The sequence below is a fragment of the Globicephala melas genome, chromosome 10 (genome assembly GCF_963455315.2).
Source record: "Globicephala melas chromosome 10, mGloMel1.2, whole genome shotgun sequence".
Classification (NCBI taxonomy): Eukaryota; Metazoa; Chordata; class Mammalia; order Artiodactyla; family Delphinidae; genus Globicephala; species Globicephala melas.
In genome coordinates, this window is record NC_083323.1 from 25,351,396 (window position 1) to 25,365,362 (window position 13,967).

Genomic DNA, 13,967 nt, shown 5'->3' on the forward strand with positions numbered 1-13,967 from the left:
AAACCAGAGAGCAAAAAGTCAGAGCAAAAAGAGCATATACAAATGGAATTGCCCAGTGTGTAAACTATAAAAATAGACAAAAGGAATCTAAGTTAGTTATTACAAGTCTGAATTGTGGTTATCTTTGGGGTGGGGAGAAGTGACTGAAAGGGAGTAAAAGGGAGTTTCTGGTGTGCTGGTTGACGTTCAGTTTCTTAACATGGGTACTGGTTACATGGATGTATTCAACATGTGAAAATTCATCAATCTGCACATTTATGATTTGTGCACTTTTCTTACGAATATCATGCTGCAATAAAAATTAATGTATGTGACAAAAAGCAAATAAATTAAACTACAAACTAAAAAAAATTTCTAGAAGTATGGTACGGTTAAGTAACATATGAAAAACGTATGCAAGGGACTTCCCTGGCGGTCCAGTGGTTGAAACTTCACCTTCCAATGCAGGGGTTGCAGGTTTGATCCCTGGTCAGGGAGCTAAGATCCCACATGCCTCACAGCCAGAAAACCAAAACATAAAACAGAAGCAATATTGCAAAAAATTCAATAAAGACTTTACACCGGGTTCACATCAAAAAACAAACAAACAAACAAAGTAAAACGTATGCAAGTCGTAAGAAGCTAACATCCAATAGTAAAATGAGCAAAAACTACAAAAAAATGCTCAAGAAAGAAATAAAAATGTTCCCAGTAAATGCACAAAATGTAAATTAGAACAACAGAATGCTATTTTTCCTATAAAATTAACAAAGATTAAAGGAAACTAATAAGGTTGCTGCTGAGGATTTGGTGAAAATACTCCAAATGGAAACTTGAATAGGTATAACCTTTCTGTATAAGTCTTAAAAAATGTTCATATCCTTTGACCCACTAGTTTCCCTTCTAGAAATTACTATAAGGAAAAATCAGAGATGCAGTAAAAGATGGACTTATGTCAGTGCTGATTACAATTGTATTTTGAAACAATATAACCAAGAATGGGAAAATAGTTATATTATGATACACATACATGATTGGATATTATGTTATTGTTTTCAAAGAGTAATGAATAGGAAAAGACTCACTGAAAAATACATATAAAATTCTATGTGGTATATTTTTTGTGTTTTAAAAAATATCAAACATACATTTGAATAGAAAAAAGTCTGTAAGAACACATACTATAATGTTAATAGTGGCCATCTGTGGGTGGTAGGAAAATGAGTGATTTTAATTTTGTGGCTTGTTTTCTACAATGAAATGTTCTTTGAGCATGTATTACTATTATACTCAGATATCTAAGAATAGGGTAAAAAAGTATCCACCCACTTTCCTCTCTCTAGCAATCTAAGCAACATAGATTTTTGTCTCTTCTTCATCTCCCACATTCTATCTTGTAACTGTTTCCTCGATTTTACCTTAGAAGTATCTGTCCAAGCCATTATTCAATTATTTCTTCTCTCTTTTCCAGAACTCAGGCGCTTGCCTTCCCTACTGACCTCCTCAAATCCAGGCACTCCCTTTTGGTAAAAGAGCCCTATCTTCCACTACTTCTTCATTCCAGCCCCATCAAACCACTTTATATAGCGACACTCCACACTCAAGTCCCTGAAAAATCTACACCAGGTACTTTCACACTTCCCAACCTTGAGATACTCTGTTCTCTTTCCTTATAATGCATTTTCTCCCTTCCATCTCTCTAAACATATTCACAGTTCAAGATCCACCTGGGTGGATATACTGGGTGTAGTGTCTGCGAGGCCACAAGAACAGACAGCGGTTTCCAAATCAATCCTCCAATGACAGTTTGTATATGTTTCAACATTTACCATTCTGTACTATTTATTGCGTAGCTCTCTGATGGTATGGAATGAGCCGTTTCTTTTAAATTTCTTAAAATCTTGTCGGATGAATGGATTTTAGTAAAGTATACATACATGCCTTATACAGGGGTGTGACTTTTCACCTGTGTCTGATAGACAAATGGCAACAAAAACACTAGACTGTTTTTTTGTTTTTGTTTTCATTCAAGATGGCAGAGAACGTCTTAAAATAGTCCCACACAAAAGCACTCACACCCGAGCCTCGAATCAGAAGAACTAGCTACACCTAGCGCAACAGCAAAGGACAAAAGAATTAGATGCTGAGATGCCCCGGCCCAAATCACCCACAGTAGGTCCCACACACAGATATTAAACCACGGTATAAGAAAACAAAAACAAAAACAAAAACTAGCACCTGCTGCCTCCATTCCGAGGGCCACGCCTCGACCGCGAACTGTGACCTGGGGCATTTCTGGATACTGACCCGAACAAATCGGGGACTAAAAAGGTGGAGGCTAAATCGTACGGGTGAGTAGGAACAAGCAGGGTTCTAGTCCACCGGCTTGGCTGGGAATTCTGGGAGGGCCCGAGGCAGAGGCCGGGCGCGGCGAGAGAGCCTCAGGCTACACCTGTCAGGCTGCGTCCAACATTAGGCCCGGAAATTGCCGAGATTCGGTGACCGAGGCCGGCAGAAGCGTCACCCGATTCCTCGCCCCGGGATCTGCCTCTCGCCCGGCCTCCTCGCCTTCTCCCTCGTCCTAATCAAACAAAGGCAATTCACACGCACCGCCATTTTCCCCTTACCTCAAAAACCACCTCTTCGTCAAAATCCGGTGTCATCCTTCTCCGCCATGCCACCCGCCTCAGCACGATGGGAAATGAAGGCGGGAGAACCGGCTGCATGCGCCCAGGCGTCTGCTTCTGAAGGTCCCGTGAGTCCAGAAAACTACAATTCCCAGCATGCCTCACAGCTCACGCCCCTTTTTCAGGCCCGCTCATTGGCGCTGAGCTTGAACGTGTGGGCGGGAGGGGCGGGAACGGGAGGAAACTCGGGCCCCCTGATTGGAGGAGGCTGGGGCTTTTGTCCGCTTTTTACAGCCGCGACTAGCAGGGGGCGCCTGGAGCTCTGATTTTTTTTTGGAGCTGGAGAAGGGCGCGCGCCGGCGAAGCCGCGGTGAGCACTGCTCGTGTGCGCGCGTGGCCGTCTGCCGGGAGCTCGGCTGGGCGGCGCTCGTGCCCGCCCGCCCGTCGCCGGCGGCTCGCGCCCGGGAGCGCCGCCGGGTCCCCGGAGCCGGCCGCGTCCTTTGTGCGGCGCTGGGGTTGCGCCTCGGGGCCGCGGGACGGAATGTGGGCTCTGCCGGGGCTTTTCTCTTCTGCCCAAACTGTTGAAACAATGGACTGTAAGGGGAGCGGGGATTGAGGGGGGCGAGCGGGGAAGCGAGCTGCACGGGGGAATCATGACTTCTGCCGCCGGTAAGTGACGGCGCTCGCGCTGCCGCTGGAAAGTTTGTAGCGAGCGCTGCAGGTCTTGGGCTCGGAGCAACTTTGTCCTCCTGGATGGGTTAGCGATATTCCCTCTACCTTTCCTCAGGACTGTGCGGAGGAGACGGTGTTTGCTGCCGGATTTTTTCGTCCCTTCGTGCCAAGAGGGGCTCTTTGGAAATAGTGTGTCTCTTGGGACCTCCTTTTAAAAGAAGACCGTGTTGGGGGCTCTTAGCGCCAGGTGAAACGGGAAATGTAAAGAGGGCGTTTACTTTTCTCTCCTAAAATTTGAGCGACTTTGCTTTTGCGTATGAAAATAGTTTAGATTCCCATGTTAAGAAATCAGTTATTCTAGGAAAGGGCAGTGTTCCCGGAGTGTTGAACTCGGCGACTAGGCTGAGTGGCTTTAACCCCTAATGTCGACTGGAAACCCTGACCCTTATTAAGTAAAGAGGTTTAGACATTTTTACTCCTGTTTTGGTGGTTTTCCCCCGGTTACCTGAGGAGCAGAGGAGTAGAATTGCCGATGCCAAGGTTTTGGTTCATCTTCATCCAATTTTTAATGGATTTTTCCCCCTATTTCTACCTGGTTAGTGTAGACAAAGCCTGATTTTTTGTCTGCCTCCTGTCGCCGTTTCCCTTTATCCAAATGGCAAAGCCTGTTGTATTACCTTTGTGTAGACTTTGAAGAATTCTGGACGTTGTATTTCTAAACATTCTGAAGGAACAGTTCCTATTTTCCAAAATAATTACTAAAGTGGTGTTAAATTCACTTATAAGAACATAGGTTAATTTTTAAGCCAGAACTTAATAACGTATTCAGTATTAAGAAACATTTTTGCCCACGTTGTAATAAATAAGCTTTCATTAGACATTTTATAGTAAAATAGTGTAAAGCTTCACCACAGTTACTTCTAGAACCAGCATGTAAGTATCAGATTAAATTTTCTTAGCTTTTCTTGGCATTTATTTTAAATTCCTGCATCTTGTAACTGTCAAACAGCACTCTAAATATTCTGGTTTGTATTCTTTCTAAAGCCTAGATATATTGGAGGTTGTACGGCTAGGTGTAGTCAGATTACACCTAACGAGGCAAGAAGTTTAGCCAATAGGAATAAGAAAGCAAGGGATGAAATGTTCCCATAATAGTATTCCTGAGGAAGATGTTGTGGATCTTTCCTTTTTGATGCTATATGTGTGTGCAGGAGATATGTCATCGTGTACTGGGAATTATGTTATTTATAAACTCTCTTTTCCTTACCAGAGGGAGGCTTTCTACTTACTTGAGGTGAATTATTTTCATCCTAAATTTCTGTGCCTCACTTTAAGTTTTATTAAGGAACAAGTCTAATTTAATTTCAATTTAAAGTGGTTGGAGATTTTAAAATCCTTCCAGCCAACTTTAACTCTCCTCTCCAGTGTCAAACATTTAAAATTCATACCTTATATGTATCAGTTTTCAGTTCCAGTCCTAACAGTTTATAATGAACCCATACAGAAGCATTTAATTCTACATTTAAATATGTAAACCGGATCTAGGTCTCAGTCTGGAATTTTATTATTCTTTCATTTGAATGACCCTCGAATAATGCAGACTATTTTTATATTTTATCAACTTTATAATTAAAGAAGTCCACAGACATTTTTGTGGTGTTTAAAAGAGGGACACTTCCTGTGTTTAGCTGAGTTAGTTGGTTTTTAGCACGGTTTGCTGAGAAGCATTAACTACTTTTTCATTCTCCCATCTGTTAAGATTTATTATTTTTTCTCATGTCTAAATGGAGAATATGGAAAAGAACTGGGGTTTTATTTGTATCCTATTCTTATAAAATTATGTGTTCATCATTCTTACAAGCTGTTTATGATGCTCTTTGGAACAGTATTCAGAATTCATTAAAACTTTAGGAATGTTATTTGAAGTTGGGGGAGGGGATGTTTGTTTACAGGGACTCTAATCTGTGGTATTTGGGATGGTTGGCTTAATTTAAGGCAATAAGAAAAATGTAGAACATCTAAGATATATGTATCCTGAAGAAGAGCTTGCTTTGTTTTTCTGTGTCTGTGAAAGAGTAGGCCCACAATAGAGATTTTAGAATTATTCTAATCAGTATATGAAAAAAGGAGAGATAATTATAGAAATATATTTCATATATTTTTGAACATGTACAGGTCTCGGTGTACATGTACTGTGTGCTTTGCTTTTTGGCTGGTCCAATAGCTAAGAAAGTGTTGCACGTGGACCGCCGCCATCTGTGTGTAATAGATGATGAGTGTGTTTGTAATTGTTAGTAATGGTACTAGTGCTTTACTTTCTTACCTTATTTTTCCCTGGAGCCAAACAGCTGTGTAAATAAAAGATTTGCTGCTATGCTCTAAAAAGCTTTGGGTCTGACTGTTGATACAGTATTAATATCCAAAGGTGCTGGATCCATTTCCAAACATCGTGCACTTATTTCAAGAGTTTGACATTGGAGCAGACCGTAATATAAAGGCTTGTTATTTTTTGAGCTGTGTTTCTTTCAAAATAGAGCCACTAAAACATAAAGAAATAATTTTAAAATAAAAAAATAATAATGATGAAGGACTTCAAATATTGCTATTCTATGACTTAGTTGAACACTTGTTCCTACTAATAATTAAGAACTTAGGGACTTACCTGGTGGCACAGTGGTTAAGAATCCACCTGCCAATGCAGGGGACACTGGTTCAAGCCCTGGTCTGGGAAGATCCCACATGCTGTGGAGCAACTAAGCCCGTGGCGCCACAACTACTGAGCCTGCACTCTAGAGCCCACAAGCCACAACTGCTGAGCCCACGTGCCACAATTACTGAAGCCCGCGCGCCTAGAGCCCGTGCTCCACAACAAGAGAAGTCACCACAATGAGAAGCCCGCACACCACTAAGAAGAATAACCCCCCCCAAAAAAAAGAAGAATAACCCCCACTCTCTGCAACTAGAGAAAACCTGTGCGCAGCAACGAAGACCCAACGCAGCCATAAATAAATAAATTTTAAAAAAGAAGAACTTATTCAGTAATCCTATTGAAGTTGATTCCTGTTAACTTTTCAAAATGTTCTACATTTAAGTGGATATTGATTTCTATTTAAAGAAATATCTTGTTATTGAGATATAGTAAAGACTATGCGTATGTGGCAGCTCTGACTGTTCCCAGGGCCTATGTTTAGCATTGGGGATACAGCAAAGAGACAAAGTACCTGCCCTCCTGGAGCTTGCCTTCTAGTGGTGAAGACAGAGGGAGGTACACGGAAGAAAAATCACACAGGGCAAAGTGGCTAGAGAATCTAAGGGTTCTCCTGAAGCAGATATCTCCTGAAGTTATCATCTCAGAATCATTTAGGCTTTAGAGATCTGTTCAGCTCCCTCATTTGCAAGTAAGGAAACTGAGGCAACCAGTTCTCCACAGAGGCACACCCAGTTATGTTATTGGCCTCCTCCAATACACGGTTAGCTAAGCCAAAGCTCGCAGTTCTTTGTTTAATTCAGTGAGTATGTGTTGAGGCAGTTAGGTACATGATGCTGCGCTATATCTGTTGGTAATTGACCATAATTCATATAGTTAATTGAATTTCTAGGACACTAAGAACAGAGATTTATGAAAAATGATTGAACTAAAATAGCAAAAATTGGTTGGGTAAATGACCCTGAAGCTTTTGAAGAGGCTCTAAGATTCAGAAAGTAAAAGATTAATGAGACAGGGTTTTTTTTGTTTGTTGTTTTTAGTTTTGGTAAAATACACCTAACATAAATTTACCATCTATACTATTTATTTTATTTTATTTATTTTGGCTGTGTTGGGTCTTCGTTTCTGTGCGAGGGCTTTCTCTAGTTGTGCGAGTGGGGGCCACTCTTCATCGCGGTATGCGGGCCTCTCACTGTCGCGGCCTCTCTTGTTGCGGAGCACAGGCTCCAGACGCGCAGGCTCAGTAGTTGTGGCTCACGGGCCCAGTTCTTCCGCGGCATGTGGGATCCTCCCAGACCAGGGCTTGAACCTGCGTCCCTTGCATTGGCAGGCAGACTCTCAACCGCAGCGCCACCAGGGAAGCCCCCAATCTGTACTATTTTTTTTTTTTTTTTTAGGGTACGCGGGCCTGTCACTGTTGTGGCCTCTCCCATTGCGGAGCACAGGCTCCGGACGTGCAGGCTCAGCGGCCATGGCTCATGGGCCCAGCTGCTCCGCCGCACGTGGGATCTTCCCAGACCGGGTCACGAACCCGTGTCCCCTGCATCGGCAGGCGGACTCTCAACCACTGCGCTACCAGGGAAGCCCCCGTCTGTACTATTTTTAAGTGTACAGTTCAGTAGCGTTAAGTACATTCATACTGCTGTGCAGCCAATCTCCAGAACTCTTTCCATGTTACAGAACTGATTTCTTTTTTTTTTTTAATTCCTTCAAAATGCCCAGAGGTAGGATGTTTTCAGAATGCTTACAGAAATGAAATCAGTGTGATGATCTGTCTGTTTTCCTTATCTTGAGTAAGATGGGAGGTAAGAGGCCTAGGGCATTCATACTTTTTCTTAAGACTTGACTTTATATGTCAGGAGTTTAATAGACCATTACACCAAGCTTTATCATTAGGCTTTGAATGGTTTTAAAATTTTTTCTACCTAAGAAAACAATAATAACACGCTTATTGAACACAACGAAATTGCATGGTGTTGGGAATTTGTATTGTCATTTTGGAAATACTTCATATCTTTTTTATTATAACATTATCCTGAGGAATTGAATGAGAAGGCATCTGTCATCAGGTGATCTTGGTTGAACAGAGTATTAGGGGTTTGAGAAATTCTTCCTCGGTTGGTAAAAGGAAGTAGAGCACCCTACTCTTTTTTTTTCCCTCACTACTCATGTCCCTGTAATATCTTCCCGGGTTGGAGTGTTATGACTAATTTCCTTTGTTGAAAAGAAACTCCTCACCAAGTGAAGAATTGAAGCCTCTGTGTATTCAAGTACTTAAACAATGTCCAGCAGATGATATTTTGAAAGGTTTATGTTTATGTTTTTCACTAAGTTTTCATTAAGCGTTAGATCCTGTTGGAGGAACAAACATAAGTATAAGAAGTATAAGATAAAATACGTTTTACCTTGTTTTGGGAAATATGATGGGGTGATAAGTGATAGTATAGGTAGAAAAACATAAAAGAACGTTTAAAATGAGGATGTTCAGAATCTGTGTAACTTCATTTTATAGGTCTTTTGTGTGAAGCTTTTTTTTTTTTTCTTTTTGCGGTACGCAGGCCTCTCACTGTTGTGGCCTCTCCCCTTGCGGAGCACAGGCTCCGGATGCCCAGCGGCACATGGGATCTTCCCAGACCGGGGCACGAACCCGTGTCCGCTGTATCGGCAGGTGGACTGTCAACCACTGCGCCACCAGGGAGGCCCTGTGTACCTTTTATTTAGGTTCCTGTAGTTTAGTAGCAGATCTTTGCAAATCTAGCACAGTGTAATAGGTGCTCATTGAGTTCTTTTTACATAATGCCAAAAAAGAATTGCTACAATAGGAATTATGGTCATCTTTTAAATGCACTAGAATAGTGGTTATAAATGAAGAGTACACAGCGTAATCACCTGGGGTAGAGCGTAGGCCTTGACTTTTTAAAAATAAAGCTCAGTGAAGGATTATAGTGAAAATTCCGATTTGACAACTCCTGCACAGAAAAAATGCCAACCTTATCAAGAGCCTCAAATATTATAGTATCATTACTTTTCAGTTTGGAAAATTTCTGATTTCTGTATTCCTTTTTAGGTTATTTTGTGGTTCTAGTGGGATAGGTCATTGATAAAGGGCATTCATACAATTCTACTGTATGTCATTGAGGTAGAAGAATATGTACTGCTTATTCACATGAGAAGCTTAAAGAGTTGCATCCTACATAAACCTTAGGCAGATTCAACTCTTAGCACTCAGCAAATGAACTGAAGTGCCTTCTCCTACATACGGATCTCAAGCAGAAGCCAGTTACTGTATTTCATTTAGTGTTGCCTGAAGATATGGTAATCCATTCCAGAGTTAGAAGAAAAACTGTATTGGACTTATTAAGCAATGTACAATATATGCAAAGCTATGTGTACTGGAACTGGAGGGCAATTTAAGGAATTTTCAAGAGTAATAATAGACTCTGAATAATATAATATAAACTACCTAGTAAAATGCAAGTTCAGCATATTGTCAAAAGTAAAAATGTCATCAAATTTAATCATTTATCTTATGCTTTGGTTTTTTGGTTATCAGATTTTTTTTTTCCTTTCTAGAGATTAAGAAGCCACCAGTGGCCCCCAAGCCAAAGTTTGTGGTGGCAAATAATAAGCCAGCTCCACCTCCTGTTGCACCTAAACCTGAGATCGTGGTTTCTAGTGTTCCACAGTCAACAAAGAAAACCAAACCAGCAATAGCTCCGAAACCAAAAGTGCTGAAGGCCTCACCCGTTCAAGACATCAGGCGGTCACCATCAAGGAAAATCATCGTGAACCTGGAAGAGCATAAACAGGAATCCCCTGAAAGCATTGACAACTCTAGCTGCAAAAACAGAGGGCATCAGAGCAGTGATTATATTTTACCAATGTGTTCCTGCCGTTCTGAGTGTAACCATAAGCTTGGAAATAGAGAAAATTTGTGTGTCAAGCAGCTTGTCTTAGGGCCCCTGGAAATGCATGAAAATTTAGAAAATAATAAAATTGGTGAGTCCTCTTCAGCTATAAAAACTCAGCGTAAATGTGATTCTAATGATGAAAAGATCAAGAGCCAGAGTGAAGTAGTTTTAAAGGCAAGCATCCTGGAAGAGAAGCTCAAAGATGTTTTAACGCAACGAACGTCACCTTTTATTTTTCCACAGAAGCACAGATTCACAGACAGTCCAGAAATGAGTGATGGCTGTAATTCCAACAGACAATTCAGAATTGAATTTGCAGATTTGTCACCGTCCCTGTCCAGCTTCGAAAAAGTTTCTGATCATCACCATTGCCACCTACAACTTCCTAGTGATGAATTTCAAAATTTTGAAGCTAATCAGGGTGACAATGAAAAAAGCAACACTCACTTTCATTCATCTGAACAAGAAGCTCTAGAAAATGGTAAAAGGAGTACTTTTTTATCTTCAGATGGAGATATTAAGAAATCAGAAGTCAAAGACCTTGGTCCCTTGGAAATTCACTTAGTGCCATACACCCCCAAATTTCCAACTCCCAAGCCCAGAAAGACACGTGCTGCACGACTATTACGCCAGAAACAGATAGATACTCCTAGCGAAAGTAACGAAGAACCAGAGAATGTAGACAGTAGCTCTCTTTGTCTTTTTGAAGATAGTTTGAAAAACAATAAAATCAGTGTTTTTCATCGGAATGTTTTGTGTAACCAGGAACAGGTGGACAAAGTGAAGCCAGGAAATAAAAGTGAATTGAATGTGGACTTTAACGGTGACAGACAAAACTTAATCAATTCACAAAAACCTTTGAGTCCTGAAACATCTTCCTTTGAAAATATGGCATCTCCTTTAGAGACAGACTCTAATTTGAATTCTGACAAGACAGGAGATGGTTCTAGTATGTCACCTGCTGTGGACAAAAGGACCAGTTTTATAAGATGCAGTACTCTATCTATGAGCCTGCCCAAGCAACTCAAATTAACCTGCACCGAACATTTGCCTACTGCCTGTAACCGGGGAGTGTCTGCCCCTCAACTGCAAAAGGAATCTATGATAAAAGATGAAAGTTCCTCAAGAATTGTCCCCAAAAAACCTCAAAGACACAGCTTACCTGCTGCAGGAGTGCTTAAAAAGGCTGCCTCAGAGGAGCTTGTGGAGAAAAGTTCTTATCCCTCAAACGAAGAAAAAAGTTCAGAGAAGGGTTTAGAAAGAAATCACCTTCAGCATTTATGTGCCCAAAACCGTGGTGTGTCGTCCTCCTTTGATATGCCTAAACGGGCTTCAGAGAAGCCAGTGTGGAAATTACCTCATCCTATTATACCCTTTTCAGGGAACCCAGAATCCTTAAAGTCTGTTACTGTATCCTCAAACAGTGAGCCTCCCACTGCCCTGACCAAGCCTAGAGCAAAATCATTATCTGCTGTGGATGTGGAAAGGTGCACTAAGCCTTGCAAAGACTCTCAAAAGAAGAACTCTTTAAAGAAGTTGCTCAACATGAAGCTGTCCATCTGTTTCATGAAGAGTGACTTCCAGAAATTTTGGTCCAAGAGTAGCCAACTCGGAGACACAACCTCAGGCAGCCTTGCGGGTGGGGAGAGAAAAGGGAGTGAAAGTGATTGGCATGGCTTGTTGGTAGAAGAAAAGAGAAATAAACCCATTAAGGCATATTCGGCAGATAACTATAGCCTGGAATCCCAAAAGAAGAGGAAGAAGTCGCGGGGCCAGACCAGTGCAGCTAATGGACCAAGAGCTGAGTCTTTGGATGAACAAATGCTCTCCAGGGAGTCATCCTCGCAGGCACCTTGCAAATCTGTTATAAGCGGCTGTGCGCCGGAGTATGAAAATATACGCCATTATGAGGAAATACCAGAGTATGAGAACTTGCCATTTATTATGACTGTGGGGAAAACTCCAGAGCTGGAATGGCAGAATTCCAGCAGTGTGGAGGACACTGACGCAAATGTGTATGAGGTAGAAGAGCCATATGAAGCTCCAGATGGCCAGCTGCAACTTGCACCCAGACATCAGCATTCCAGGTAACACTTAGGTGTCAGACAGATACCACCCTTTTGCTTGCATCACTGAAATTAACCTTCAGCAGCCCTGTGAGGTAGGTTAAGATCTCATACGTGGGAAAAAAATCACTTCCTGAGGGAGTGGTTTAGTTAAGCGTATGTTAAATTGTTTCCAAAGTGCAGTCTCTTTTTATCATATAGTGGGGATGGGTGTTTGCAATGCAGCCTTTATGTAGTTGACTTATTTTAGTAGCTGATTCAAAGAATTTGAACCAGTGGTAGTAGTAGTATAGGTACTACAAGGAACACCTAGAACAGAAACATCCCAGTTCCTCTAAAGCACCAACTTGGAAGTCATAGCAAGAACCTACGGGAGGAAAATGGCCAATTCAATGAGGTTTATTTGCTAGGTGTAAGAAATCTGTGAAGTTTTTGAAATCTGTGTTTACCTATGTTGCCCTTGTCAGGTAAAACCTCTAAATTTGCAAAATTCACTACTCTTTGAGGATTAGTTATTTTGCTTGTTGAAGGCTGATTAACAACTTCAGATAGACATAGGAAAAATGCAGGAAAAACATAATTACTGTCCTTTCTCACTTTTGTATGTGTACTTCCTACCTCTGGTGTACCTACTTCATCTGTCTTAACTGAAACCTGTGGTCTCTCCCGTTGTGGAGCACAGGCTCCAGACGCGCAGGCTCAGCGGCCATGGCTTACGGGCCCAGCCGCTCCGCGGCATGTGGGATCTTCCCGGACCGGGGCACGAACCCGTGTCCCCTGCATCGGCAGGCGGACTCTCAACCACTGCGCCACCAGGGAAGCCCTTCCATGTGGTTTTTTGTTTGTTTGTTTTCGAAACCTTGCACATTCTTGATGGTCCTGCTCAGCAACCCTTTGCATCATGAAGCTGCTACACTTACTTAGTGGGAAGTGTTTATTTCCTATTCTGACTTCCCAATTATGCTGTGGTATCCTTTATCTCAGTCTGATTTATGGTAGAATTGTCTGATTGGTATTTGGTTTTAAGCTCTAAGCGTTCTGGTCATATCTTTTTGTCCTGCATAAGGCCAAGCAAGGGTCTTAGTAGGAATCAGTAGATGTTGGTTGAGTAAATGAGAGAATGCGTGAAAGAGAGGGAAAGGAGGTAACTGTGGAAGCAGCTTCCTTCTCTCTCCCTAGTCACAACGGGAGCCTTGGCATTGTACTTAACGTGTTTTGTGTTTAACACGAAGTACACAGACCCTTTTTGAAGTCTTCATATTCTTAGGTTACTAACTTCAAGCCTTTGAGTGCTTAGGTCTTAAAATAGGACTTCTGTAGAAATAGTAACACATGTGGCACATAGCAGGGGCTCAAAAAAAAGGATTATTGGGTGAATTGAATAAATCAAATTATTAAGCAAAAATCGCATCAAGTAAAGTAAATAGTTGTTTTCACTTTCAGATGGTCTCCTAGCACTTTTCTTTACTCAGTCCTCTCTGCCCTTCCTCCTTTAACCCATAAAAGACTTACCTTCCTTGTCTTACTTCCTTTTCTCATATCTGACTTCATTCTGTTTACAACTGTCTACTCTCTGAATGTTAGTACCTAGGCAAAAGCCTCTCCCTTGGCATAAACATTTCAATGGAGAGTGGAGTTAAGTATCCAACTTAAAAAAAAAAAAGTCTATTTTCATGCCTGCTTTTCTCACCATGGAACAATTTTGTTGGTACTGCCTTCCTTTTAACAAGTTTTTGTGTATTATTTTGTGTGTGTTTGTGTATGTAAGGAATGAATTTGGCTTCTTTGTGACATACTACTATCCTTAGCTAAGATAGAGTTTTTCCTTAAAATTGGAGGTTTGGCCCTTAGTGTAAATTTCCTGTTGGCCCTCAGGCTTAATCTGAAGGGTTTGTCATTATCTCTAACACAGTAAACTTCTAGAACTTGTTCTTATGCCTTTAGGGCACTGCTGCTCGGGTGAGGGGAACCAGCATGGAAGGGGTTAAGGTTCACAGCCAGCCAG

At 41.6% G+C, this 13,967-nt stretch overlaps 2 protein-coding genes across 4 annotated transcripts in view; one reads left to right on the top strand and one right to left on the bottom strand.

Moving 5' to 3' along the window:
- VEZT (vezatin, adherens junctions transmembrane protein) overlaps positions 1-2,731 on the bottom strand; it is an 80,743-nt gene extending 78,012 nt beyond the window's left edge. For all 3 annotated transcript variants that reach the window (XM_030856360.3, XM_030856358.3, XM_060305856.2), the window contains exon 1: positions 2,607-2,731. In XM_030856360.3, the coding sequence (XP_030712220.1) occupies positions 2,607-2,705 (99 nt within the window). In that variant the 5' untranslated portion in view covers positions 2,706-2,731. The remainder of the gene's footprint in view (positions 1-2,606) is intronic.
- A 487-nt stretch (positions 2,732-3,218) lies between these two features.
- FGD6 (FYVE, RhoGEF and PH domain containing 6) overlaps positions 3,219-13,967 on the top strand; it is a 108,917-nt gene continuing 98,168 nt past the window's right edge. Inside the window, exons 1-2 of the mRNA XM_030856370.3 lie at positions 3,219-3,275; positions 9,559-11,983. Of these exons, the coding sequence (XP_030712230.1) occupies positions 3,260-3,275; positions 9,559-11,983 (2,441 nt within the window). The 5' untranslated portion in view covers positions 3,219-3,259. The remainder of the gene's footprint in view (positions 3,276-9,558; positions 11,984-13,967) is intronic.